Genomic DNA, 1,638 nt, shown 5'->3' on the forward strand with positions numbered 1-1,638 from the left:
ACATTCTGGAAAGAAGCGGCTTCTTCCTAGAGAAAGGGGTTTTATTCTATAAGTTTTTATTATCAGTGGACCCAGTCCCTCCATTATTTTCCTTCTGTCTTAAAGCTTCATCTCAGAGTACGATGGTGAATGACCCCCCAAGATATTCTCAGACTCAAATCAGATGTCAGTGGCAGGATTTTCTTGTGAATCCTTGCCAAGACCTAGGGTTGATTGCCCTTGCTTTTTTCTTGAAACCCTGACACATTCTGGGGAAGGACAATCTGGAGATGTTCTCCTTGGGAAGCCCCTTGTGGCTTTGGAGAGCAGGGTGCCCAGGAAGTGCAGAGTGACTCAAGGGAGCCAAGGAAAGGGCAGGGAGAGAGGCAGTTGGTAGCCAACACACATAAAAAATAGTACCACCCATGGTCCATAAATACATTTCATACTCAATTAGACTCAACCAGTTACACCTGCTTCCTCCTACCCCCAAGTACACACACACACACACACACACACACACACACACACACACACACACACCCTTTAAGGGATAAAAAAGGAAAAGGAGGCAAAACTAGAAGCTGATGACCTATCTCACAATATCTAGAGCAGCGGCATCCGGGGCTGGTGGCGGGGTCGTGGTCGGGGCCGGGGGCCGAGGCCGCGGAGCTCCTGGAGGCAAGGCCGAGGACAAGGAGTGTCTCCCTATCACCAAGCTGGGCCGCCTGGTCAAGGACATGAAGATCAAGTCCCTGGAGGAGATCTACCTCTTTTCTCTGCCCATCAAGGAATCTGAGATCATTGATTTTTCTTGAGGGCATCCCTCAAGGATGAAGTTTTGAAGATCATGCCTGTGCAAAAGCAGACCCATGCTGGTCAGCGGACCAGGTTCAAGGCATTTGTCGCCATCAGGGATTACAACAGACATGTTGGTTTGGGTGTGAAGTGCTCTAAGGAGGTAGCCACTGCCATCCGTGGGGCCATCATTCTGGCCAAGCTCTCCATCGCCCCCGTGCGACGAGGCTACTGGGGGAACAAGATCGGCAAGCCCCATACCGTCCCTTGCAAGGTGACTGGCCGCTGTGGCTCTGTGCTGGTGCGCCTCATCCCTGCACCCAGGGGCACTGGCATCGTGCCCAAGAAGCTACTGATGATGGCTGGAATTGACTGCTGCTACACCTCTGCCAGGGGCTGCACTGCCACGCTGGGTAACTTCGCCAAGGCCAATTTTGATGCCATTTCCAAGACCTACAGTTATATCACTCCTGATCTCTGGAAAGAGACTGTGTTCACCAAGTCTCTGTATCAGGAATTCACTGACCATCTTGTAAAGACTCACACCAGAGTTTCCGTGCAGAGGACTCAGACTCCAGCTGTAGCCACCACATAGTTTTCTATAAGAAAAATAAAGTGAATGAAGCTAGTTTAAAAAAACAAAACAAAACAAAACAAAACAAAAACCTTCCTTCTTTCCCTCACCCACTCTACCGCTTTCCTTGGACTGTTACCAAGTTTGCCCTGGCAGTACTGGGGCTGGCTGCCAGCCCCTCATGCCTACTGGAGCCACTGCACCCCTCTGCCTCAGAGGTCACAACTTGTTATTGGTCTCTCACCACCAGTGCCCTCGACTTGGAGGCCAGATGACTTTGTGTCTCC

At 50.7% G+C, this 1,638-nt stretch overlaps 1 protein-coding gene across 1 annotated transcript; it reads left to right on the forward strand.

Annotated features, from left to right (window-relative positions):
* The first annotated feature begins 704 nt into the window (after positions 1–704).
* On the forward strand, positions 705–1,372 carry LOC103015216 (40S ribosomal protein S2-like). The gene is given in 2 exon segments (XM_057538496.1): positions 705–783; positions 786–1,372. Coding segments are annotated over 2 exon segments (651 nt in total). The 5' UTR covers positions 705–719.
* Positions 1,373–1,638: the final 266 nt, after the last annotated feature.

The sequence above is a fragment of the Balaenoptera acutorostrata genome, chromosome X, assembly GCF_949987535.1.
Source record: "Balaenoptera acutorostrata chromosome X, mBalAcu1.1, whole genome shotgun sequence".
NCBI classification, from domain to species: domain Eukaryota; kingdom Metazoa; phylum Chordata; class Mammalia; order Artiodactyla; family Balaenopteridae; genus Balaenoptera; species Balaenoptera acutorostrata.